The sequence below is a fragment of the Oryzias melastigma genome, linkage group LG15, assembly GCF_002922805.2.
Source record: "Oryzias melastigma strain HK-1 linkage group LG15, ASM292280v2, whole genome shotgun sequence".
Classification (NCBI taxonomy): domain Eukaryota; kingdom Metazoa; phylum Chordata; class Actinopteri; order Beloniformes; family Adrianichthyidae; genus Oryzias; species Oryzias melastigma.
The window spans coordinates 1,629,174-1,653,786 of record NC_050526.1 but is presented as its reverse complement, the minus strand read 5'-3'; the positions used below and the strand labels follow the sequence as shown (position 1 = coordinate 1,653,786).

Below are 24,613 nucleotides of genomic sequence, written 5' to 3'. Positions count from 1 at the left end.
GCAGTGTTCTCTACCTGTCTCCCACTCTCCTCCTCCTGCAGTCGTTGTTGCAGCACTTCTATCCTGGCACAGTGGTTGGCATAGAACTCACACAGAGACTGGCATGGGGCAAAAGGCCAGTGTGGGAGATAAATGAAAGGAGCAGAAAATAGAGGGATCGTTTTATTTTGTGGATTAATCACAAGGAGAAAGTTTAAATGAGAAAAGTACAATCAGGACAACAGAAAAAGGAGAGCAAAAAAGAAGAAGGGAGAAGCAATAGCGGAGTCAGCATGAAGAACCCTAACCCAGGAAGAAGAGGTGAAGCGTAAGGTGGAGGGAGCACGGTCAAAGCCTAAAAGAAATCTGTAAAGATCCACATTTTTCAGACATCACAAAGAGGAAACTGTTTTATAAAGTTAAGAAGCAGCTGCCTGAGCGGTGAAGGACCTGATCAGAAAGTCTGGGAGCTTTCTGAATCAGTTCCTCTGCTCACAGAATGAAGCTGTTTGCTGGTAAGACTCATTACCTTCAGCTGCGTGTTGAAAGCATCAATCTCTAACAGCTTGGCTCTGGTTTCTCTCTCCACTAGGTCCAGCTGCTCTCGCAACTGCTTTCTGCTGATCTCTTTCAGGTCCAGAGCCTTCTGCAGGGATGACATGCTGTCTCCTTCAAGACAAACAAAAACAGACATACTCAGAGAGGGGGGGTCTGAAGAATCAATCCAGGTGCAGGTAATTGTGATTAAAAACAGATTGATTGATTGATTAATTCATTACAGGTCACAATTAATTAATCAAACGAAAACAACTAATCGCATGATAGCACTAATTGAAAGTATCATCTAAAACACGTGTCAAAGTCAAGGCCCGGGGGCCGGATCCGGCCCTCCAGATCCTATTATTTTGTTGTTATTAATGGCCCGATGTTATCTTGAGCTCATTTCTAACTTGTATAATTTTGACAAAATATATATTTTCATGGAAAATAAAATATTAAAAGTTATTTAATGTTTACATTGATTTATTCTGGAATAATATTCCTGCCTTTTTATTATTCATATTTCTTTTTTAAAGTTTTAAAAACTGTCATTCTGCTAGCTTTCTGGCCTGTTTTGGCATTTACTAAGATTTTTGTAGGCTGTTTTGAAGTTTAGCAAATTTTTCAGCTACATGCTAGCTGTTTTGGCTAATTTAAGCTTTTTCCTTTTTTTTAGGCTATTTTGGGGTTTAGCCAATATTTTGGCTACATGCTAGCTGTTTTGGCTAATTTTTTTCAGTTATTTAGGCTATTTTTTACAGCTGCATGCTAGCTGTTTTGGCTAACCTAAGTTTATTTTTTGTTTTTTAGAATAATTTAACATTGAGCCAAATTTTAACAGCTTCTGTGTTTTCAGCTATTAACTTCAGCATCTTCAGCTATCAGCACTAGTATTTTTAGCAGCCAAATTCATAACGTTAAAAAGTTTTGGTTTTAAAATTTTAAAATGTAGTCTTAGTGTTAAATAAATGTTTTCCCCGCGACCAAAAGTGTGTGTGATTTTGGCCCCTTGTGCGATTGAGTTTGACACCCCTGATCTGAAACCTAGAAATGCTCCAGTGTAATGAAGGAGAAACTCACGGTGTAAACTGCTCTGCTGAACCTGCTTCAGCTGATCGTTCAGACTCTGCTTGTCTGGAATCAGCCTCCCCAGCCACTGCTGGGACTCCTGCAGACCAGGAAACACACCTTTGTAGACTTTGACCAGTATACCAAGGAAAAGTTAAGAGGACAAAGGAGTAGTTTGCTTCTCAAACCTCTAACTGCTGCTGCAGCTGTGTGATCTCAGCAATGCGCGTTTCTCTGGTCAGGTTAGTCTGCTCCACTTCTTTCCTCTGATTGGACAGACGAAAACGGACGTCTCTCAATTTTCCCTCTAACTGGTTCTTCTTATCATTCTGGAGAGTGAGGTGACAAAAACAGTTTAAGTACAAGAAATTCAGCTGCTGACAGAAGACACCAACTCACCAGCGACTGCTAAACTCTTCAGGTGAAAGCAATACGCATATCCACTCTTTCACTTTTATGCTTAAATTAGCTTGAATTCATATAAGATACATTTGAATATTTCCTATAAATGATTTAAAAAAAAAAAACGACTATTTGGACTCATCATCAGGATAACATAAATAAAACTATTCAAAAATAACAATGAGTTTATACTAAAGTCTGCAGTTGTTCTATTTGCAGCTTTATTTACATCCTTCATGGGAATCATCATTCATTTCCTGTCTGTCATTAAGTTTGACCTGAAATCAGACCTATCTTGCTATTCATATATACATAAAGAGAGGGAGGTTCTTGGTCTCCAACCTAGTTGACACCGGACACGGAAGCACTGCGAAGCGGTGTGCAGGCGCCGTGCATGCGGTATTCGCTAATCTCCAGTTCACACCAGACACATTTTTACGCGCCGCTCCACACTGCTGGTCAGCTGTGGTTTTTTAAAGTGTTTTTTTTTGCCATTATCAGACACCAAAAACCATACACCCCCGCTCTGTAGTCGGCCCACTACGTTGATCTGTGTGTGAATGTGTGCTTGTTTGTTTTTTGTGTGTTTTTAGTCGAATAGGCACAAAAATATGATTGCATTTATTAATCATGTTATTTTATTGTGAAAAATAGGTTATATTTTGAAAATTGAACAGATTTTCTCGTGTGTCTTGGCATAACTTCCTGCCAGGATTGACGCGGATCGCTCGTGGTTCGCGCAAAAACTAGACCAGACATTGAGACGATTGCTGCATGCAGCAAGCCGGCCGTGGAGGACCGCAGTGCTTCCTGTCTAATGTGAACTACACCACAGGTGTGGGAGGGGCAAATAGAAGTGGCCTCCGTTCCGCATCGCTTCACAGCGTTTCCGTGTCTGGTGTAGACCAGGGGTTAAGGTTCAGGCTGTCTGACCCCGGGCTCCCACTGCAATTGTTGCAGCTCCGATGCGGATGCTGGAGCGGTCTAGATGACTCACAGAGGCGGCAGCCACAGGCTTCTCTACCGACCTCGAGAAATTTCAAACTCACGTAGTTTTACGCGATTATATAGGTAGTATAGTAACCAGAGATATCCGTGAATACAGAGAACGATCCATACTCATCAAAAACACTTCTGATCATGCCTTGTAAAAAAAGAAAAAAACACCTGCTCCAAATGATAATCATCCTCCGCAATTATTAGAATATTTTCGTGCGCTTCATTTCTGCTCCCCTCCTGGGAAATTTCCACATCAATTTCGGACACGTTTCATACTTCACATATTGTGTAACAAGTAGTGGAGACTGGGGTTGGTTGTCACAATCACATAATGTTTACAACACGGTGAAAACAGTGAGTAAAGCAAAAAATAGATTTTATTTTGAAAAATGTACTGGATGCACTTTACATTCACTGAAATGATTTCCTGTTTAGGTCGTTAATAGACTCAACTTCACAAAAAGTGTTCCAATTCAGCTCTGGCGTACGGCAAACATTTGAACCCAACGAAATGGATTTGGAGCATCGCAGAGGCCAGACCGCGGAGGCCTTACTGCGGAGGCGTTACCGCGGAGACCAGACCGCGGAGACCAGACCGCGGAGACCAGACCGCGGAGACCAGACCGCGGAGACCAGACCGCGGAGGCGTTACCGCGGAGACCAGACCGCAGAGACCAGACCGCAGAGGTTGGATGTGACTGCAGTCTGAGTGCCTCACACACTTTTCAAGACTGGTGTCCACACCAGAGCTGAAACGGTTGTGGTGTGAGACCGGGGTGAAATTCTGGAGAGCTTTAGGAGCAGGTTTCCTGTCAACTGGAAAGAGGAGATCGAATGTTTCTGGCGCAGGAGGTTTTTGTGACAGCACGTACCAGAGCCTCCAGCTCAAACTCCAGGGTCTTCTTGCGGGCCTTGAGCAGCACGATGCTCTCCTGCTCCCGGTTTCTTTGAGTCAGGAGCTCCTGCCGGCGCTGGCGCTCCCACTCCAACTGCCGCTGGCGCTCCAGCTCACGTTTGGCAGCCTGGAGCACACAGAAAATGTTTCACTTTAAAACCTGCAACAGGAAGCTTTTCTCTGGCATGCAAAGCTGCCCAACATGGTACCTCTCTTCTCTCCAGCTCCTTGCGTCTCTCCTCTTCTCTTTGCCTCTCCAGCTCCCTCTGTTTCTCCAGCTGTTTTTCCAGTTCCATCTGCCGCTTTCTTTCTTGCTCCAGACGCTCACGCTCCTAAAAAACAAATTCAGAACCTTTATTTGTCATCTTTCCTCTGACTGCTGCACCAGTTACCAGAGGTGTGGAATGGAGTCACTTGACTTGGACTCAAATCAGACTGGAACCATGAATTTTATGACTTTAGACTTGTGAAAAGACTTGCAACTTGTTGTGGTCTTGAACAACAGTAACTTGTAACTAGACCGTTCTGTTTTGCTCTTTGCATGTGTGCATCTGCATTCCACATGGTGAGTAAATGTTTGCATCTAAATATATATATGCTTATTAGCTCTCATTTTGGTAATTTTTTTGGACCTCTGCACTTCCTTCATCTGCATAAAAGGTAAACGAACGATAACAAGACCCCATAACCCCGCGGTCACTTCCGCTAATCTTTTCCGTGTAACGTTTAGTTTCGGCTGATGAAGCCGTGGAACATCTGGTGATTTTTGATGGGAGCCAGTCAGAACTGGAAGACAAGCTGGCTGGACTTATAGCAGCAACGGTCTTGACTTGGGACTTTTGGACAAAGATTTGCACTGAAGTGATCTGCACCAGAGTTCATCTGGAGGTGAACAGAGACTAGTGAATTAAGTTGTGGCATATCAAGTCATTAATGTCCTCAATGGAGCACATTAATGGTGAACTCGGGTCTGTCTCAAAGTGTCAGACTTGCATCATAACTACTGGAGTTTGTGACTGACTGAGGAGTGGAGCCCCGTTAGTGACAGTGAGGGTACTAGGGTTTGCAGAAAAACCATTCACAACTGACTACACTGCTTTGATGACCATTGCATGTGACTCTACCGACACTAAGACCACATAGCCACATGTTGGGTCTCCTTGCTCAAGGAGAAAGAGAGTTGAGCGCTACGCAGAGATCAATTTGTTCCCAAGGGTTCGCTTTGTTGGAGAAGGTGCAACAAACTGGACAGGCATCAGCAGTCAGTGTAAAACCAATTTGGTTGTAGATGGTCCAGTCACTGCACATTTTTACCTCAGAGACATCATAAAACCATCATCATCCTCCAATTCCACCAACACATTCCCAACTTTCTGTTTATAGATGATAATGCTCCACCACATGGTGCCAGAATTGTCACAGCTGGACTTCAGGAAGTGGGAGTGCTTGTGGTACATATAGCAATGTCCAGCCAACCTGAACACGTCTGGGACCAGTTGAAGCAGAAACTGAATGATCAGACCCCATCCCAAGTGACCTGCAGAACTGTATGTAACACTTATGGAAGAGTGGGACTCCTCAGAACATCATGAAGATAGTGAGGCGCATGAGACGTTGTTGTTGAGCTGTCATTGAAGCAAATGGTAGAAATACCCACTATTGACATGGTCAGTTTTGATTATTTGAGGCTTTCTTTATTATTATCTAAATTTTTGTGGTAATAAATATCAAACTAATGAAAATGGTGGTTCCACTTGTTCATTACTAGTAAGATCAAATGGAACTTTTATGCATTTCATTAAAATTAAGGTCAAACAGTAAAAGCACTCATGTAAATAACAAAGTGCGTCCCACCTCTGCCAATTACAGTAAGCATGATTTGCTCTAACAGAACGGAAGCAAAGAAACTACAATCTACCTTCCTCTCCTGCTCTTCTCTCTCCAGCGCAGCCAGCCTCTCCTGTTCCTTCCTCTGCTGCTCCTGCAGAGCCTGACGTCTCTTCTCCAGCTCCAGGTTTCCTCGCTCAAAGTTCTCCCTCTTCTTATCCTCAAAGGTCACTACAGTGAGACAGGGATTAAAATGTGATCAATACTCAGACCCCTGCTTCATGCCGTTCCGTTCAAAAATGTTTTTGCTCGAGAAAGTACAAATGTTTACTTAAAAATAAAGTACAACTCCATCTTTCTTTACACCCCTTACATTTCTACAGATATTTATGTTTATTTCTATTTATTTATATCTGTCTAAATTATTTTTGAACAAAATGAAAAGTAGCCAATATCCATCTATTATAGCAGTGTCAATTTATTTTTCCTTCAAAATTACTCATTATAAAGACATTAATATCTAAACCTCTGGAAACAAAAGTGAGTATAAGTGACTCTATAGGTGAAAATCCTTAATGTCAATATTTTGTGTGTCCATCATTATTTTCCAGCACTGCCCTTAAGTCTCCTTGGTATGGAGTTCACCAGAACTTCACAAGTTGCCACTGGAGACCAATTCCACTCCTCCATGATGACATCCCAGAGCTGGTTGGAGACTGAAGCTCCTCCACCTTCTGTTTTAGGACACCCCAAAGATGTTCGTTTGGGTTTAGATCTGGAGACATCCTTGGCCAATCCATCACCTTTACTCTCAGTCTCTTCAGCAAGGCAGTGTTCATCTTGGAGGTGTGCTTGGGGTCACTATCATGTGGAGCCCAGCCCAGTTTCTAGATCATGGGTGCCCAAAGTAGGGCCTACGGGCCAAAGTTGTGGCTGTTCCATAACTCTACGTTCTATGCAGCTATGGGTGAAACAACCCCAGAGGAGTCAGCCCTGGGCTTTTTCAAGCATGTTTACATTAAGAGTGGGGTCATCTGGACCCCACAAGACAGCACGCTGAACTTTTTTTTTTCAAGGATTTTTTAATCTTCACTGGTGTCCGTGGCAGACATGAAATCCTGTCCACCTTTGTCATGGGAGGGATCACATATCAATGTAAGGGTGGGGTCATCTGGACCCTATAAGAGAGAACAAGAGTTAAACACTATTTTGATGTCTTTGTTGTTGCTCGTCGCTTGGATTTTTTTCGGCACCATGGTGAGTTCTCTTTTTTCAGAAAGTTTTGCATTAAATTATCTTTTAAGATCTTTAAGGTGGTGCTAACTGCAGAGTGGAGTTGGAGTCGACCCGGAACCAGTTTTCCTCCTCTCTTTGGTCTGTGTAAATTCTGTCTGCACTCACACTGAAGTGATCTGCACCGGAGTTCATCTGGAGGAGAACAGAGACTCTTATTTTCAATAATACTCTAGTTTGGTCCAAACCAGAGTTCAGGTGAGCTCTCACACCTGCTGAAACAAGAGGACCATCAGAGGAAACCAGTGCTGGACTACAGATTTCTTCCAGCATCTCACAAATGATCTCTTCTTTCAAATAGTAGCTATTGAAGGTAACATGCATACTTGTCAGAATAACATACTTTTGACCAAGGATTGTTTCTCTAAAGAATCTGCCTCAGAAAACCAGATTTTCTTTAATCTGGTTACAGAAACCTGGATGTGAGGTAAAGCCAACTTTAAGATGAGGATCTCACCAGGTAGTTTCTTGTCCTGGCTACTCTCTGCTTCGTCCTCCACCTCCTCCTGGATGCTTTTTTGGTCTGACTGAACGCTGTCGCTTCGCACCCGCCTTGAACACACACATACAACATCAGCCCTCCACTGACCACTGGCTGCGCTTTAAACAACTGGGCATCTTAAGTTATTGACAGAGTCTGTACCTGAATGTTGGGGGGAGGTATTCAGGCGGAAGCACAGGTGGCAGCGGTAAGCCTGACATGGCCATATCTATGAGGTGCATGGCCAAGATGAACTCCTCAGCCGTCAGTTTTCCGTCTTGATCAATGTCTGACAGGCTCCTTCAGAGAAACAAACACAGCTTCAACATTTCTTCACTTTTCCAAATAACGGCTTTAAATTCTGGGCACTGACCATATGGTGGCCAGTTGACTCTGAGGAAGACTGGACTGCATCAGGATGGTACGAGCCTGTGGGCCTAAAGCACACACAGACGGAGATAGGTCAGCTTCAGACACGTCGCAATCGACAATAGTTAATCGAGAACGCTGTTCCCTCAGGAAGTTAGTGCTGTCACAACTGCCGTTATGGGTACATGAGGGCGGTCAGTGCACAGAAAACGGGCAACCTGACTGATTTTCCATGCTCCCTGAACAGATTGATTGATTAATTGATTGATTGATTGATTGATCTAGTTTATTTAAGCATAGATTGTGGGCAATACAGGACAAAAAAATACAAATTTTTCAAAATGATTACAGAAATAATGAAGTTAATTGATTAGAGAAAAACAAACAAAAACAAAGATACACTTATCTCGCATTTGATTCATTAAATATTGCAATTATTAGCTTAAGTCAAGTAGTGTTTGACTGATTGCTTGAAAAGTATTGGGAAGAAGGAAATTTATATAATCCCACCCTTACTTAGTTACTTCATTTTACAGTTTTGCAAAGTTTTTGTAATCCGTTCTTATTGATCAATCTAAATATATTCTTTCATGATTTCAGTAAAAACGAAACATCAATCACACATCATGTAACCGATATGTAATACTCATTGATTATCATCAGAATACAATTTCATATTAATCCAGAAATCCTACCAACACATTGTTGATAGAGCTGCAACAAACCCTTATTTTATTAGTCGACTAATCACCAATTATTTTTTCCAATTAGTTGACAAATCGGGTCATGTACAGTGGATGTAAAGCACACATCTTAACCATCATTAATTTTAAACTAATTAAAAATAAGGACAATGAAGATGATAGTTTTTTAAGCTTTTAATAAATCATACAGCCTCTACCCTTCATTAGCTTTTGGTATTAAAAAAAACATTACTGTAAATCTAATGAGGTCGGCATCTGAAACATGTAACTATTTTTCACTAAAGATCACGTTTTGGTCTCAGTAACTCAAATATAACAAAAGTGTATTTTTGGGTGCTGAACGCTCACAACTTTGTTCAACTTTACTACACTCTGACCCCATATAATATAAAGTAACGACTAATCAACTATTAAATTAGTCGTCGACTATTTTAATAGTAAATTAGTCATTGATTAATTGACTAATCATGGCAGCCGTAATTGAGAATCAAGTTTTTAAGTCACAATAGAGTTCATATTGATTGTCCTCTGAAAGAATTCTTACTTACTTTCCGTAAACATTAATGATTCACATAATCTTAAAAACAAAAACCACAAAAAAAATAATAAATGGTGCTAATGATATCAGCTACACATGAAAACTCGTATTTATGCTACAACAAAGTCATCATTAATTTTTAAGAATTTTAAATGAAGATATGAATCAGATTTGGTTAAAGATGTTCTTTAGTTCTGAGGATATTAAAGCTAAAGTCACTGAACTGACTCATGATCGTATTGGGCCCTAAAAAACCTGATTGGGACATCCCTACATCATAGTCTTCAGCTCAAGATAAGTACGCTTAAACATGGCAGCTTTAGACAAGGTAGCATATGAGACATCATCTGTAGACAAGAGTCAACTTCAGAAACATCAGCTTCAGACATGCAGCCTCTAAAACATCAGGAGGGAAAAGCACATGCCTACCTGTAAGGTGTCCACTCATCATCTTGTCGTGAGAGTTAAAAAGCTGCCTGTACTTTAGCCGAGAGGACTGAGGAACGGCCCAGTCGGAGGGGGGCTGAGGGCTGGAGCAGAACAGGAGGAGTAACAAAAGAAGAGAAGGTTACCAGACACCAGCTACATCCTAGGTTTCTAAAATAACACTCAAATAAAACATCAATAAATACAACTTTTAGAGAAGTCTTTCAAACAATTAGGGGGTATTTGACCAAAACATCTTTTTGTTTTTTAGGAGCATTCACCTGGACCATGGTCTACGTTTATTTAAGGTGCAGAAACAATGTTTGTTTCTTTTGGATGTATAGCAGCATCTTAGTTTTCTTGGAGTAATACTGTTGAAATAAAAGGCTCTACAATTCTGCTTATCTTATTCTTGATGTGTTTAGTGCATGCAACTTAAACTTCTAACAAATTTGAGTTAACACTTTGTAAATGTAAAAATATAAATGAAGGAAATATTTTCTCTCTGGCCTGTTTTTGATCCAAATTGTCATCTAACACTTACCAATTAAAACATTGTGATATATATATTAGGGCTGTAACGAGTATCCAGGTGCTCGAATACTCACGATCTGCTCCCGAAAATTGTGTGAAAGTCCCTTTATTTAGTGCAAAATTGTTGTAAACAACAGAACAAAAATTAAATAATTCAAATGGCTGTCAGACACATTGATGCTCACGACAGTCAATCCCCTATCTACCTCCAAAACAGTTAAACATCTCAGATTACCACTGTAATATGATGATTATTGCAATGTTTGCTATACCAAGATACTATCGTTTTTGTGAGTGATGTATCGTGAATCGCATCGTATTGTGAGTAACCCTGAGAATCCCAGCCTGAGTCACAACGTGCTTCCTCTTCAGATGTTCATGCATCACCGTAGTGCTGCCATGAAACAAGTTCTGCATTACCAATATTGCATTTGACACTTTTTCTTTTCTTTTTTTATTTTTTCCACATTTTCAAGCTGTGTTAGCATGTTGTCATGGTACCTTAGCCTTAGCAGAACTTCCTGTGACATCACTACTGACTGGATTAGCACTACTGTTCATGTGTGTCAAAGACAACGGCAGACCCGGCAATAGAAAACGTGCACTGTAGTTTTGAGATAAAAACAAGGAAAAAACTAACAAAAAATGGCGAGTCAACTATTAAATTAGTTGTCGACGATTTTAATTGTCGACGCGACTTTTAGACCCTAATTTTTTTTTTGTTCTATTAACAACTTGCCTCAGACAGATCGATCTGGCTAAATCGCAGGAATATAAATCAATAAATTGATTAATCAGTTATGTAATGAATCATTACACCCATAGTGTGAATGCAGCTTTAGAAGGCCAATAAGAGTAAGATTCAGACAGAAACGATACGCATCTTTCCTGCCGACATGACCTACCCAGCAGTGTCCAGCGATGAGCCTTTCTGCAGCTTGGCGCTGGAGCGGTTAAATGAGGTTGTTTTGTTGGCAGCAGGAGCTACAATTCAAAGTGAAGGTTAGCTTAGGTGAATTTCAAAACTTAAAACAATAATTCATAATGAAGCATAAGTGTTAAAATCCAAAGTGACAAAAATTATCAAACAAATGTTAAAAATATCTTCCATTTTCTGTCCAGTACACTGGTCTGACTGCAGAATGCTCATTAAAAAACTCTTACATTTCTGACCAATAACCTTGAAAGACTGGGCAACTCCAAAATATATGAAAGTGGTCGGTATGGAGAGAATATAGACTCACTCAGATTTGTGAGTGCATAATTCTAGATTGGTGCTTAAATAAGGATTTGTGCATGTATATTCTTGATGTGTGTGATTTAGGATTTGTGCGTGCTTGTAACATAATTTGTAACTCATACAATAGGTTTTGTGCCTAAGTAAAAAAAAAAAAATCACAAAATTAAAAAAAAATACAAAATACAATTTACACATGCACACATTAAAACGAAAATGGCTTGAAACTAATTACACACAAAAATATTTCAAAAATATGCACAAATCACCTCTTAAGCACACACAAAACCTCAGTTACACATGAATTCCATCGTGAGACTCTTCACATCTCACTGATTCATCTGTGAGTGACGCGTTCAAGTACTACTAGAATGCTGAGTCATTAGTTTTCTTATCAGCCGTTTTAAACTTAGATTGTGAATAATATCTGGTGAAACTTGAAATTTTCCCACTTTCTTAAATGATGATTAATATAAAAAGTCTAAACAAACATTTTTAGATACACTTATCACTTTAAAAATTCCCCACAGGGCCCGGAAAATTATCTGACGAAAGCTTCTGCTGAAATAAAGACAGTTTCTCTATATTTGAACATGTTTGCCCCCCCCCCCTGACGATTTGGCTGTGTGGACTTCGAGTTTACCTGGGAGGGAAAAGCCTGAGAGTGGGGGCATCATGGCTGTGGGGGGTGCGCCGTTTGCAATGGGCTGTGGAAGTGGTGGAGGCGCAGTCGAGACAAGAGGGGGGGATACTCCCAAAGGAAGAGGAGGTAAAGGGAGAGGTGGTTGAGGGGCTGGAATGGGAGTTGGGATGGGTGCCATTGGGGGCATCCCTGTAAAATATAAAACATTTTAATAAAAACAACACCAGGAGTAATAAGATTACTGTGATAATCAGAAATCTAATCTGGAAGATCTGGTTTAGTTTCTCATTTACAACGATGACCTGAGTTCGAATTGACGATACAGAAATAGCACGGCAGTGCACTAAGACAAAAACATGAATCTTCTCACATTTTCTCCACCCATTCCAACTGTTGACCCTAAATACTTAAACTCCTCCCCCTTCTTTATCTCTTCTCCCTGTAACCTCACTCTTCCACTCTGGTTCCTCTCATTCACACACATGTACTCTGTCTTACTGCGGCTAACCTTCATTCCTCTCCTTTCCAGGGCAAACCTCCACCTCTCTAACTCCACCTCCACCTGTTCCCTGCTCTCACTACAAATCACAATATCATCTGCAAACATCATAGTCCATGGTGATTCCTGTCTAACCTCATCCGTCAGTCTGTCCATCACCATTGCAAACAGGAAGGGGCTCAGAGCTGATCCCTGATGTAATCCCACCTCCACCTTGAACTCCTCTGTCACCCCTACAGCACACCTCACCACTGTCTTACAGCCCTCATACATGTCCTGCACTGCTCGGACATACTTCTCTGTCACTCCAGACTTCCTCGTACAATACCATAGTTCCTCTCTGGGCACTCTGTCATAAGCTTTCTCCAGATCTACAAAGACACAGTGGAGCTCTCTCTGACCTTCTCTGTACTTCTCTATCAACATCCTCAAAGCAAATGTTGCATCTGTAGTGCTCTTTCTTGGCATGAAACCATACTGCTGCTCACAAATGTTCACTTCTGCTCTTAGTCTGGCTTCCACTACTCTTTCCCACACCTTCATTGTATGGCTCATCAGCTTTATTCCTCTGTAGTTACCACAACTCTGCACATCTCCCTTATTCTTAAAAATGGGCACCATCACACTTCTCCTCCATTCCTCAGGCATCTTCTCACCACCTAAGATCCTGTTGAACAACCCGGTCAAAAACTCCACTGCCTTCCTAATTATCAACACACAACTTGACAAAACACCATTACCAGTACAGTTGGGAAGTTTTGTTTCAGCTGCATTCACACCAAATTGGGGGTGTAACGGATCACGGATAATCCGTGGTCTGTACGGATCAGAAGCCACGGTTCGGGACACTTGTGTACAGCGGACCACCCCTACCCCGACCCCCCGTGCACACACACCTTGTGCTGGCATAATTTAAATTAATTGTCCATTCACATCAATGAAATTTGCGTCAAATTCATGAAAATCCTTTGCTTTGACAAGCGCTGAAGTAGCTGTTTCATGGTTGTCTTAATGTTTGTTCACCTAAATATCCCACTGCGTGCGGGAGGAGCTTCTGTCAAAAACTTTTCTGAACTTCATTATGGAGGACGCGGATCAACGCTGCTTCTCCGCAGCCAGAGGGGTGGGGTTCCTCACCCAGGCTGCAGAGCGGCTGCGAGCTAAAAGGTCCGAGCTGTGTCTGTGTTTTTCTAAAGTAGATGCAGACAGCGCACGCGGTTTGTAATGTAACAAACACATGGATTGTAAGGGCGGTAACGGCTGTAACCTGTCCAAACACCGCGCTAAAAAACATGAAATTCTAGTGGAGAGGCGCTGACCGTAAATGAGACGTCTAGCGGTGTTATTGATCCAACAGGTAAGTGTGCTCGCGGTTCACACGTGGAGCACGTGACTGAAGTGTTGATTATCAAAGAAAAGTGAAGGAAAATATCATTAAAAGGAGGTGAAATGAATATGGGTAGAGGCACTGTAATATAATGAACAATAAACAATGAATAACAGCCTGAACATTAATATTATACCTAAATAATAATAAATTATCTGACATCGTGCGTAAAATGAATTAAAATGCAGCGTTATGAATTTTTATTTCCACAGTTTTTGTTCTTTGAAGTAAGAAGGACATTTGATATGCTCTGCATTTTAGCTCTTAACTGGAGCTTTGTTTATTTTTATGTTATTGTAAAGACCCGTTCATATTAATTGTTAATTTAATTGTAATGTTGGAGAGGGCATTGAATTGTTATATTGTGTTTTAAATTGTTCAAAAAAAGTTTTTGCAGAAAATTAAAACATATTTTTGTGTTAAAAAATGTTAAATATCATAGATAACCAAGATAATATTATGGTTTTTGGAATATTTGCCATATTGAGATCCATCGGAATCATGAGCCATGTATCGTCAATCGCATCATATCGCGATGTACCCTGAGATTTCCAGCCCTAGTGAAGTATATTGTATGCTTATTGAATATATGAGTTTAAGTGTTTCCAAAAATTAATTTAGCTTTTATCTTGTTGTTTTTTGCTATTTTTTTTTTATTATTTTTTTTTAACTGATCCAAAAAAAGATCTGAACTGTGACCCTAAAACCGTGACACGATCTGAACCGTGAGTTTTGTGATCCGTTACACCCCTACACCAAATGCGATTCGCGCAGCAGAGCCCGCTAGTCCAAATATTTGAACTTTGAGGTCACTGCAGCGTCTCAACCAATCAGGGACTCAACTTTGGGCATGTAAAGGTTTTCAGTGACTCGATCAGCGGGTAGAATACACATCTGATATGGTGGATTGATTGGATAGTTATCCTCCTGAATGTCCATCGATCCATTTCCTCAAACTGCTGCATCTCTTTCGGGGTGTAGAGGTTTCCAGAGCCCGTTCTGGCTGCTGTCGAGTGAAGGTGGGTCAACCCTGGACAGTCTGTCGCAGCGCCCATGGAGCTGGAGTGATCGCGCTCGCTACACAGGTTCCAAGGAGGCACGGAGGCATTGGGGAGGCGGCCTGCTCGGGGCCTCATGAACTTTATATTTTCTTATTTTCATTTAGACAAAAATAAAAAAGATCATATAATTTAATTCTTGCTTTATTTTTGCCTTCTCTGGTTGATGCGGGAGAGTAAGCTCAAACCAGGTCAGAGAGAGATGGAAAAACAGGGGAAGAAGTCATCATTCAGACACAGCTCTTGCAGCGGGAGTAAAGCTCACTGTACTGCAAAACTCTCTGAATCACATGTCAAAGTCAAGGCCCGGGGGCCAGATCCGGCCCGCCAGATCATTTTATTTTATTGTTAGTAATTATGTTATCTTGAGCTCATTTCTAACTTGTATAATTTTGACAAAATGTATTTTTATGGAGAGTAAAATATTGAAAGTTATTTAAGGTTTAAGTTGATTTATTCCTAAATAATATTCCTGACTTTTTATTATTCATAATTATGAAAAAAGTTAGTTTTAAAGTTTTAAAAATTGTCATTCTGTTAGCTTTTTGGACTATTTTGACATGTACTAAGATTTTTTAAGCTATTTTGGAGTTCAGCAAATTTTTCAGCTACATGCTAGCCGTTGTGGCTAAACTAGTTTTTTTTTTTGTTTTTTAGGCTAATTTGGCATTTAGCTAACATTTTAACTGGCTATCAACTTCAGCATTTTTAGATATCAGCTTCAGCAACTACAGCCATCAGCACTAGCATCTTCAGCGACCAAATTCAGCTTACAGAATTTCACACTAGCATTATTGCAGGTAATGCAATATATATATTTCCTAATTATGTTAAAAGTTAAGGTTTTAAAGTTTGAAAATTTAGTTTTAGTGTTTTATAAACGTTTATCATGTTTGTACTGCGACTTGAGGTGTGTTTTGGATATTGGCCTCTTGTGTGATTGAGTTTGACACTCCTGCTCTAAATGATCTCAGACACCGCTCCATGTGGCGATCAGGCTAGAAACATTAGCTGGTATCCACATGTGGCTGGGGCATCAGGTTTATGAACACATTTTTGGACAGCTGGCGAGGAGAGAATTTGCCACGCAGTGAAAGAGAGGTGGCCGACGCGAATTTGATGCATAAATCGGATATGAATGCAGCTTTAGGGGTGGAGGGGCACTCACCAAAGGCGGTCTGAGGGGGTAAAGGCAGCGGAGACTGTTTCATGCTAGGAGGAAGAGCTGAGGGCAGAGGGTGACCCTGGAGCTTCATTTTGATGAGTTTCATAGCAATGGAGAACTCGTGGATGTCCATGCGGCCGTCACTGTTCATGTCAGCCAGAGCCCTGCAGATCAAGAGAAAATGAGAGTCTGCCCCGTCATCATCATGTCTGCAATGTTTAAGGACTCCTGCTCTGCAAAAATATTTCTTCTCCCACACTTAATTGCCAGAGCGCTAATTTTAGGGACTCCAACCTGCCTGTCCGCCATGACAGCCTCTGTGTGATGGGGCGCACAGCATGCAGTCCAGCTCTGGTGCGGCTGCCAGAGCATTCTAGCCACGACAGGTGACTAACATTGGCTACAGATGTCTGCAGTCCTGCTGCAGCCCAGGCTCTGCTGCTGACCTCACAACCCTCTTTGATCAGCTCCTCGTCGTCCATGCTGTTAAATGACCGATATGACGCGCTACCACACACTTCGTCACCCCGTGTCAGCATAAATGGCGGAATATTTAAAACATACAGCAGATAACAGGTTTTATTTTGAAAAATGCACCAGATATACTTCACACTCGCTCGCTTGGTTTCCAGTGTAGGTCGTTAAATTTCCCAAACTTCACAAAAAGTGCTCCAGCTCGCTCCTGCGTCCGGCCAAAATTTGAAGCCAACGATATGAAGTGCTGGTGAGGCCGGACCAGATTGGATTCAGTGCGAGTGCCTCCCGCACTTTTCAAGTGGTGCTTACTTTTATGACCATAAGAAAAAGTACCCTGCACTCTAATGTACTCTAATTACTCTCTGTCAAACCAAAACTGAGATGTTGCTCACAGTTCTGCTCTGGGTCCTAAAGTACACCTACACCAGCACAGGTCCTTAAAAAAGTCTTCAGGAGCGACCCCAAAAGGAGGTGATGCTGTGGGTTGTGACAGAGCGACAGAAGCAGAAATTTGCAGAACAGATCTTGAAATCTTCTGGACTATTTTCCTTGGAGAGTGAAGAAGGTCATGAATTAAAGCTCTCAAAAAGAAAATGGAGGTTAATCCTTTCTCTGGCAGCAGGTTAAGAAAATGTCTGCCTCTTTGCAGACAATGATCCAGCTTTAAGGCAGGCGCACACAAACTGAGTTCCTCCTGAGCAATGACCTGAGTCTTAAAGTGAAGCCATTAGGCTCCTTTTCTCTGTGAGCTTAACTTACCATATCTGAGCCAGAATGGGGGGTGACAACCCTGACTGAAGGAAAAAGTTCCTAGCTTGATCACCTGACAGAAACAGAGAGAAGGAGACAATACTGAAGATAAATTCAAATGTGCTTGTTTGAACAGGTGATCAGGGTAAAAAATATCAGGACATTTTTTACCCTGATCACCTGTACAAGATGATAAGGAACAGGTCATCACCTGTGATGAAGCCCCCAGCAGACGGGGAGAGGCTGTGGAACTGCTGGTCATGTTTGGCTCTCTCATCCACGGAGATTGCGAACACATCTGGTCCTAACACAAAAAACAGCAGCACATTCCTGTTCACACACAGCCTGAGGCTCAACTCAACCATCAACACAAAACTTGCCAAACAATTTAAACAGAGATGTTTCACTTTCATGCCTGGAATCAGTCGTTTCTAAACAATGTCGCTTTGATTGTTTCATCTTTATTTTTAGATTAACACTCAGATTTCTTCTTCCATCTATGACTTTCCTCCATCATCTGATAAAAGCTCAGCATCCAGATTCTTTCATGTATTTTCCTAACACAAGAACACAAATGCACAATTACAGATTGTGAACACACAAACATGAGCAGAAACACACAAAAATAGACACACATAATAGAATATAAATGTTAGTAAACACAAATGTAAATGAAAACACACAAAAAAGCACAGACAAATGCACTTGAATGAATGATTAATAATTATTTATACTTTACAATGCACTCTAGACAGAGAAAATAAAAAATGGAGCCAAAAAAAATTAAACAAAAACAACATAAAACAGGGCAGTGAAACACATTTAAAAACAGATAGCAATCAGTAAAACAGGAAAAAAATAAAATGGTACCAACTATTTAGCACTGAAAACGTAAATCTTTAGTTGAAGATTAAAACTATTAAGATCTGAAATTCTGCACAGCTCTACAGGAATATCTGAGGGTCGGCAATGGGTGAACCACGATCCCCCCAGTGTTCCTGTTGTGATGAGGTCACAATGAAGCAGATACTGTTAGCAGACCTCAAACCTCTGGAATGGCTGCCAACACTTAGAGGATTTGATGGGTAAACTGGTCAAGACCATGAAGAGCTTTAAAAACAAGCAGTAAAACTTTAAACTGAGTTCTAACATTTAGAGGAACCCAGGGAAGAAGCAATAGAAACAGGCTCTGGGTCAGGAGGTACTCCCAGATGACTGGAGAACTACAACTGAAGTGATCAGGGAGACAGGTAGGTAATGTTGGGCAATATGGGGGGAAAATATATACATATCATAATGTAAATTATTTTATATCACCATAACAAAATATACCACAATAAAGTATATACTCACTTATTTTCTGAAAAAAAAACAATGTCTGATTACTTTTCTATTTTAAGTGACAGATAAATGAATAGTCACAAACAGTGCAGTAAAATAAATTAAATGAGAACATATGTAGCTGATATACAGCAGCCTTCACATTTGTTCCAAACATCATATGTATTTAAACTGAATTTTTACAAAAATCTTATAAAAAACATTTTTAAAGTGCACAACAGTTTTAAGTTTCTGATTATAAAAACAATTTTTTGCACCAAAGTTCAGCAATAAAAATAAACAAATTAAATGTAACTTTCTGAAATCTGTGACTTTTTAGTCAGATGTTTGCTCATATGGCAAGCCTTATGTGAAAGACTGCCTGGTCATAACTTGCCTTGCTGTTATACAGCTTGGTTTATCTCTTATTTTTTGTAATCTCATATGTTCAATATCGTGGATTTTCCTTGAGTGATAGAAGGTCGTGTTAGCATCGGCCCGTAGCCTCCTCGCATAGTTTACATATTGCTGTGTTCTGCTCCGCGTCGGACGTCTTGAATCCAAAATGCAGCAATCCTGTTCGTCTGCCGCCACTTAGTAACCGTTAGAGTGATCGATCCAAGTCGGTATGAGTAACTACTGTCGTTAATCATGACTGAGCTTGTTTGAAGTCCACACCCTTCTAGCTTTCACAAGGAGATGAGGTCAGTCTCCAGCCTGTTTGTAGTTCTTTGTTTTTGTAGTTCTAAAAAATATTCAAATGAAAACTTCTGAAAATATTAGAAAGAAGATCACCCATTTTATTTTTTTAGTATGTAATAAATTAGAACAAAGATCCTCTTTTTTTTTTTTGATCAAATGTCATAATCTTTAATAGTATTGGCATCATTACCTGTTTTAAAAAGTTCTCTAATCGACAGGCCTCTGCAGCGTTCGGCAGCCGTTGCCGTTTCTCTCTTTCATGTGGCTCTCCAGCTCCGCTTCTCCCATGCTGCTGATGTCGAAGGACTTGGAGCAAAGTCTGCATTTTGCACGTTTCTAATCAGTCTTTCAGTACCCACTTGTTGTCAAAGCTACATTTCCCCGGCAATTTGTAGCATTTCACGATTCATGTCCGATATTGAGTTGACAGCAGCACACGCTGAACTGATGAAGACGGCTTTACGGCAACGTAAACTCTCATCACCGATAGCGCAAGGTTCAATCCTGCCACGATTTAAAATAGAATCTCGTGTCAAACTATTTTATTTTTGAATGTGTTTTGCATCAAAAATATTGAAATTTCATGACTTTTCCAAAACTTTACAGAAGATGTTGTTTTTCACAAACTATTCAAGGACTTAAAAATTGCATTTTTAAATTCCAAAAACTTTCCAGGCTTTTCATAATCGTATGAACCCTGTAGATGTGTACACATTTTGTTAAGCTTTGAATATTTATTTTATTTATACTTTATTTCCCTTTATATCCACAGACCATCTAGCTAACAACTAATTTGCAAATCAGGTATCTGAGAATAAATAAAAAAGCAACAAACAAGAGACGCAAACACCAACACGCAAAATACATATAATCCAGAACAGTCACAACAAAACACTAGCAAAACAATGGATATAATGTTCACAGGCTTGATTGGACCTAAGCCATTGGTTTACTTTACAAGTACATTGTTTTACATCTGGGGGGATTTTACTTTGGCAGGTATGATGTTTCAGATCTGTGGACCTTTTACTGTGTTTTGACCAAATGTTCTACATTTGGCTAATCTGCAGTCACCATTAGCAGATCCTCTTGTGGTAACTCCTCTGGTTTGATATTTTTGAATTGTGTTGCTTATGATTTCTTGGGAAAGACCATTCATACATTTAAAAATTAATGTAAAAAAGAATACTTTATAAAATTTACAAAACTTAAGAAATTGTTCTTTTCTAAAATCCTACAGTGGTGCCATTTCATTGGTTTTTGGTCCAGCACTTTTAAAGCTTGTTTAAAAAGAGAAACCACACCTTTCATTGTTGACTGATTGGCCTGGCTCCAGACAACAATACAGTAGAAAAAAATAGATAAGGTCATTGCATGAAAATATAATTTAGCTCCATTAATTGATAGACAAGATCTTAAAAAGACGGAAACAGTTCATGTTAGTCCGAACAGTTTTTATTATTTTTCTTTATATGGGCGTCATCATTTAAATTTGAATCTAAAACCACTACCAGATATTTAAATTCATCAATTTTGTGGATTGGTTGACAGTTAATTTGTATCTGAAAGTTATCTGTGAGTTTCATTGAAAAGGACATAGAAACAGTTTGTAACAATTTAAGGATAAATGGTTATCTTCAAGCCACTGAGAGACACTGATCATCTGCCTGTTCAACAGCTCTGCAGGCTTCTCTGGAGTCTTTGCTGAGACATAGATGACAGCGTCATCAGCCATCAGCGTACAGCTGACACTCAGCCTCTGTGCAGATGTTTGAGAGTTCATCGATGCAAAGACAGAACAGCAGTGGACCCAGGATGGAAACGTGTGGAATCCCCATTTTATATTCAAGAGGAGCCAATATGGTGCCATTGATTTTTACAGTCTGTATTCTAGACTTCAAATATGATGTAAACCAGCTGAGAGCTTGTTGAGAAAATTGTATTTTTTTAAGTTTATGCAGAAGTATGTCATGGTTGACAGTATCAAAGGCCTTTTTTTAAAACCTAAAAATACTGCTCCAACCACATTCCAATATATGTAGCGGAGGTTATTTTTTTCCTGAAATGCGTAGTAAGAAAGAATTGCACAAACAATATAATCCTTGCAGTCAGAACTGCTGCAGGCCATAATAATAATTATTGAGATTTGGTACCCTCTCCAGAAGATGGCACTCAAGGCTATGGCCTAGGTGCCCTAAGCCAGTGGTCCCCACTGTGTTATCATGTACAACTTTATTAGCTGGGTCCTCATAACGTCACAACAACAACTGAACAACATCGTTTCTACCCCAACATCAGAAAAGCAAAACCTTCAAGTGCAACATTTTAACTAAAAAATATTTAATTCCTCCCCCTGCACATGCTTAGTTGCGTGAGCCGTGTGACTGCTTCCTTTTCTCCTCATTCCCGAGCCAAAAAAAAGATAAAATAAAATCCTCATCCCCGAACCGGCCTCTGCGCACTCTGAAATGTGTATCTGAATGGACGAGCATGTTTGAGCATTTCTATGACCGTTCTAAAGATTAGATTTGTTCGGGAAAGTCAGATATCTATGCAAACAGGTATGTTGTGTGGGAATCACCTGTTTTCCGTCTGTTCTTCTGTTGCTGCACTAATCCCATCCATTCGCGGAGAAAGGTTTACACATGCAACTTTTCTCGTGTTACACGCCGCTGGACTGCTTTTAGCGCTCAGTATAATTGAGAAAACCTGGTTGATTTTCAAAATGAAAGATTTCTGACTCAAAAAAAAAAAAAAAACGTCCCTAAATTCTTCTGCGGCCCGGTGGCAAATGGGTCTGCGGCCCGGGCCGCAGAGGGGACCACTGCCCTAAGCCCAAGACCAGCCATGCATGACAGCACATATATGAACGGACACACACATAAACAGAAACACACGTAATTACACTCACACATGCACAGACCCACATGTACGCAGAGACATGTAAAAACACACTCAGGAACCGATCCAAACATAAAAAAAACCACACAGACCCGTGTTAACAGACTTTAACAGACTAAAGCACAGGCTTTTACACATGACATACACGAAGCACAGACCTGTGAATGTGGTTGGGAACTGCGCCATACTGTTCTCAGTCTTTTGCCACGACAGGACACCTGAAAAGACAGAAAAACAATGCAAGCATTTACATAATCTTCCCAGACATTTACAATCAAAACTTTGATTCATTTCAGTTTAGTATTAAGTTCGAACTGTCCCTACATTTTCAGGTTAAACTGGGGTTGTGGGGAGCTGTAAGGTAGCGGGTGAAAGTATAAACAAAGAGATGATGGGATGTCAGCCGAGTGTTACTTCAGGGCCAACAGAGGTGAATTTCTGATGAACTTCAGCGGCGTTTCAGAGAATATGGACTAAAAAAAAAAAAATGGCACAGGCTTTTTGATCTAGGCTAAAAATGGCACAATCCTAATTAAAAGACCATTGGAAATGATTTCACAATAATTAAAAATTTTATTTCTTCTTTTTTTTATTTATAACGGTGCATTATGTTCTGCGTCCTGATTGGCCATCAAGCTTGTCAATCAATCTCCTCTGAGTCATCTCTCCTGTGCAGAATGCGTTCAGGTTGCCTCATTTACATAGATTTTTGACTACCAACAGATCTATGCTTTTTCTTTTTTTTTTTACAATACATGCAAGCGTGGGGGGTGTTTGCATTTAAGCTGTGTGAGTACATCCAGGTCCTTCGTGATGAGGTCGAGAAAAGTTTTTTAAGGAAGCTCCTCCCACATGCAGCGAGAGCTTCAGGTTAACATCAAGCAACAATTCTGACCCAAGGTAAAATAAAGACCGTGTTTGTGAATTTGACGTACAGATTGTATTCAGTGTGAAGGGACAGGTAATTTAAATGACGGTGGGTGTTTATGTGTCGAACCGTGGCTAATGATCCATGTATAACACCCCTAAAACCCCTAAATAAAATCGTCATCACTAATGTTAACATTTACAGCTATATATGAGTAAATAGTCATAAGTTTGTTCTCTGTTTGCGCCAATTACACTTTACGCTAATTAATGTAAAGCGCTTCGAGCTGCGCAAAGTATGAGAAGCGCTTTTTTATAAATAAATTTGATTGATTGATTGATAATGTTAGCTTAGCTTCCCTAGACGATGATCCCTCTTCATTGTCATCAGACTCAGTCACAACATGCTTCCTCGACAGATGTTCATTCATCACCGTAGTGCTGCTGTGGAACACACGTTCTGCCTTGCAGATATTGCACTGTACACTTTTTTCTTTTACTTTCTCATGTTTCCCACGTTCAAGCTCCGTTGGCATGTTGTTATGGTACCTGAGTCTTACAACATCACTTCTGAACCAGATTAGTACCACTGTGCATGTGCGTCAAAGATAATGGCAAATGCTGCATTAGAAACCATGCACTGTAGTTTTGAGATAAAAACAGCGCGTCGACTATTAAATTAGTAGTCAATGATTTTAATAGTCGTCGTAGTCGTGACTAACCCACTCATCTAAAGAAAACACATCCACTCAGGTTTTCCTCTCTCATACACATCCACTCCCCCACCTGCTGTTGGATAAACAGACTGAAACTTCATACTTTATACTTCCAGGAGAAACAGCAGCCGTCTCCCATCATATGGTTAATGGTGTATACTTCTATAGCGCTTTTCTACCTTCCTCAAAGGCCCAAAGCACTTTACAGTCACAGACCCATTCACCCATTCACACACGGGTGGCAGATCTGCTGCCAAACAGTAGCACCTTCCACCAGAGGCAATTTGGGATTCAGTGTCTTGCCAAAGGACACTTCGACACATGGCCGGGTAAAGCAGGAATTGAACCCCCCGATCTTCTGATCAGGAGTCGCCCGCCCTGCTGCTGTACCACATCCGCCCCATGGTTTTGTTCTACACGCCACCAAAGGTTTTTGTTTGAGTTGAATTTTATTAAACTTGGAGTCCAGCCTCAAAGTAGACAGACTTGTTAAATAAGGCGACTCGAGGACGTGCCTTTTTGCATCTACTCCATTTCAGGTTTTTATGTATCTTGGACTCTCCAGCTTGATTCTGAGTTTATTTTAAAGACAGACAGGAAAGACAGCAGAATAGTTGCTATACTCCAGGCCACAAGCATGACACATTTCTGTTGTTGTTTCCTGTCCAACCAGTGGCGTCTGGTGGATCTCCAATCAACTCCTCGTCAGCATGGTTGGATGCACAGTAGGAGTGTAACAGATCACAAAACTCACGGTTTGTATTGTGTCACGGCTTTATGGTCTCAGTTGGAATGATTTTTCGGATCAGTAAAAAGTGTGTGTGTGTGTGTGTGGA

The 24,613-nt window shown here is 40.5% G+C and overlaps 1 protein-coding gene and 1 long non-coding RNA gene across 4 annotated transcripts in view; both read right to left on the bottom strand.

The window, feature by feature from the left end:
- itsn1 (intersectin 1 (SH3 domain protein)) overlaps window positions 1-24,613 on the bottom strand; it is a 63,309-nt gene that overhangs the window by 36,335 nt on the left and 2,361 nt on the right. For all 3 annotated transcript variants that reach the window (XM_024261375.2, XM_024261376.2, XM_036215678.1), the window contains exons 2-17: window positions 22,353-22,412; window positions 17,483-17,575; window positions 17,281-17,344; window positions 16,048-16,208; window positions 11,936-12,124; window positions 10,961-11,039; window positions 9,525-9,625; window positions 7,858-7,921; window positions 7,647-7,784; window positions 7,461-7,555; window positions 5,802-5,941; window positions 4,093-4,215; window positions 3,861-4,010; window positions 1,776-1,916; window positions 1,600-1,687; window positions 509-648 (exon numbers count right to left, since the gene is read on the bottom strand). In XM_024261375.2, coding sequence (XP_024117143.1) covers window positions 509-648; window positions 1,600-1,687; window positions 1,776-1,916; window positions 3,861-4,010; window positions 4,093-4,215; window positions 5,802-5,941; window positions 7,461-7,555; window positions 7,647-7,784; window positions 7,858-7,921; window positions 9,525-9,625; window positions 10,961-11,039; window positions 11,936-12,124; window positions 16,048-16,208; window positions 17,281-17,344; window positions 17,483-17,575; window positions 22,353-22,380 — 1,794 coding nt within the window. In that variant the 5' untranslated portion in view covers window positions 22,381-22,412. The remainder of the gene's footprint in view (window positions 1-508; window positions 649-1,599; window positions 1,688-1,775; window positions 1,917-3,860; window positions 4,011-4,092; window positions 4,216-5,801; window positions 5,942-7,460; window positions 7,556-7,646; window positions 7,785-7,857; window positions 7,922-9,524; window positions 9,626-10,960; window positions 11,040-11,935; window positions 12,125-16,047; window positions 16,209-17,280; window positions 17,345-17,482; window positions 17,576-22,352; window positions 22,413-24,613) is intronic.
- On the bottom strand, window positions 19,445-22,329 carry LOC118599758. Its single transcript, XR_004949252.1, has 2 exons — window positions 21,742-22,329; window positions 19,445-19,543 (listed from the first exon to the last, which is right to left on the bottom strand). It is a non-coding gene; the product is annotated as an uncharacterized LOC118599758 (long non-coding RNA).